The 2288-nt window shown below is 50.1% G+C and overlaps 1 protein-coding gene across 1 annotated transcript in view; it reads right to left on the bottom strand.

Annotated features, from left to right (window-relative positions):
• Positions 1-1393: 1393 nt before the first annotated feature.
• Positions 1394-2288, bottom strand: part of CDR2L (cerebellar degeneration related protein 2 like) — a gene marked incomplete at its 5' end in the record, with an annotated part of 6223 nt that continues 5328 nt past the window's right edge. The window contains 1 exon segment of the mRNA XM_010171821.2: positions 1394-2288. This exon segment is cut by the window's right edge and continues 45 nt beyond it. Coding sequence (XP_010170123.2) covers positions 2150-2288 — 139 coding nt within the window.

Below are 2288 nucleotides of genomic sequence, written 5' to 3'. Positions count from 1 at the left end.
TGAAAATGCAGAACATTTTTTTTGGTTGGTGGTGGGTGGTTTGCGAAGGAGACCTCTGGAGCGGGTGTGGTTTGGGCATCACACTCCTGCCGACTTACCTCTGTGGTACTCAGCTTAACAAAAGAGGGTATTTGGGGGGATATTTTTGCATTAATTCCATGGTGAGTGAAAGAAAAGTGACTCCTCATAACGTCAAGGCCGTAGACTTGGAGAACAATTACGTTTTAACAGTCTTCCCCCTCCAAAGCCATGTTCTCATTTATCTTAAAGTTGCAAAAATCCCAACCATTTCCCCAAGATTTTGGGATGTCAGCTGGTGAAAATAGAATCCACATCTGGCCTAAAGCTCGTCTCCAGGCAGGTACAGAATAGGTAGCTTACACTGAACTGCTCCTTTCTTGTGGCTCAGTGCTCAAGGTGTTGCCTAAGCTCTAATGAAATGCTGCTTCTCTGCCTAAAACACGTGTTCAACATACAAGGACAACATCTAGTCCATGGAAAATGGGAACTGGTGATTCCTGAGACTGCAGTGGCCTTTTGGCTGCGTGTTTGCATGTCTGTGGAAGCAAAAGTGAGGAGATCTCAGTGCTGGAAAGTGAAGTGGAACATGAGAGGTGACAGCCTTTGGAGACAGTATCTATCTCAGCCAAGAAAGATTATTTTCAGCAGAAAAACTGAAATCTGTCCTGTCAACTGGGGAGATGTTCAGAGCAAAAGTGTGGGGCAACATGTGATCAGCACTGCTGCTAGATCCAGAGCTCCTGACGCTGTAGGATGCTGGGGCCAGAGCTCCTGATGCTGTAGGATGCTGGGGCCAGAGCTCCTGACGCTGTAGGATGCTGAGGACAGAGCTCCTGACGCTGTGGGTTGCTGGGGCCAGAGCTCCTGATGCTGTGGGATGCTGGGGCCAGAGCTCCTGATGCTGTAGGATGCTGGGGCCAGAGCTCCTGACGCTGTAGGATGCTGAGGACAGAGCTCCTGACGCGGTGCTGCTGGGGCCAGAGCTTCTGACGCTGTAGGATGCTGGGGCCAGAGCTCCTGATGCTGTAGGATGCTGGGGCCAGAGCTCCTGACGCTGTAGGATGCTGGGGCCAGAGCTCCTGACGCTGTGGGTTGCTGGGGCCAGAGCTCCTGATGCTGTGGGATGCTGGGGCCAGAGCTCCTGATGCTGTAGGATGCTTTACCCTTCTGCTTGCATGCGAGTCACTGGTTTTTGCGAGCCCATGCAAGTTGTGTTTGAGGAGTTTGCTACAATGGGGCAATGGCAACCTCTTGAAGAGCACAGCGCAGAGGGCTGGTACCCAGACCACGAGATGAAATCATGTCTCTGATACTGTAATAGCACTTCTTGTCTAGCTTATGGGAAAGGCCTGGTCATCGAGTTCCCACCAGGCACAGTGCTTCACCTAGGCTGAGATACTGGGGCAGACTGAAAGCGAGGAAATCCCATATGCCTACAAAGTCTGGAGTGTAGGGACTGAAATACTCAGTGATGCTGATGAAGACAGAACAATCAGTTTTATGTTTCTCTTCAAGTTTTTCCAGTTGCAATGAGCTTGCATTGTAAATAGCTGAAAAACCTGACTGATAAGAGAATGGCTTAAATAGCAAGAACATGCTGCCCTTTGGGGAAGGCGTAGACAGAAGTCTCTTGGGTGCAAGCATAGGTTCCTAGCCATAAAGCCATAGTGGAGGGTTGGGCTGGTGTGCTGGAGCAGCTCCTGAAGTTCTGATGGCTTTTTGTTTTCCTTTGAAACACCGCACTCCAGCTGCGGCAGGATGCTGGAGGACATCCAGGTTTTTTTCCTTGCAGATAATCAGGCTGTAAGACAAGCTGAAAAGGGTGGAGGTGGTGATTGGTTTTCTTTTCTCGTGGTGTGGTTGACGTTGCTGTTGTGATGTCTGGCAGCGACTCATGCAGAGATCCATCGTACAGTTTCTGAAATCCTCTAACTACAATGTACAATTGTCCCAACGAAGTTGTCCAGAGCTCAAGCTTAAAAAAGTGAGTTGAGTTCTCCGTGACGTTTTCTTGCTTGTAGACCTCTCGAACCTTCAAAGCGGTGCGGCCACGTGGCGTTTCCTGGGGGGGGTGAAGAGAAGGCTTGGCTGTTGCGATTGCACGTGGGAGTTTGCAGAGAGGCAGGACTCATTTGCTGCTCTTGTTTTTCACCTTTGTGGCATTGATGTCTGCTTTTGTTTTCTGGATGCGGGAGAAGATCTCCTTAAAAAGAGCCTTGTACTCAGGCTGGCTCTGCTCCAACCGCTTGTCCACCGCCTCCACGTGT

This window comes from Antrostomus carolinensis, unplaced genomic scaffold, assembly GCF_000700745.2.
Source record: "Antrostomus carolinensis isolate BGI_N321 unplaced genomic scaffold, ASM70074v2 scaffold29527, whole genome shotgun sequence".
Lineage (NCBI taxonomy): Eukaryota > Metazoa > Chordata > Aves > Caprimulgiformes > Caprimulgidae > Antrostomus > Antrostomus carolinensis.
This window is presented reverse-complemented; position numbering and strand designations above follow the sequence as displayed.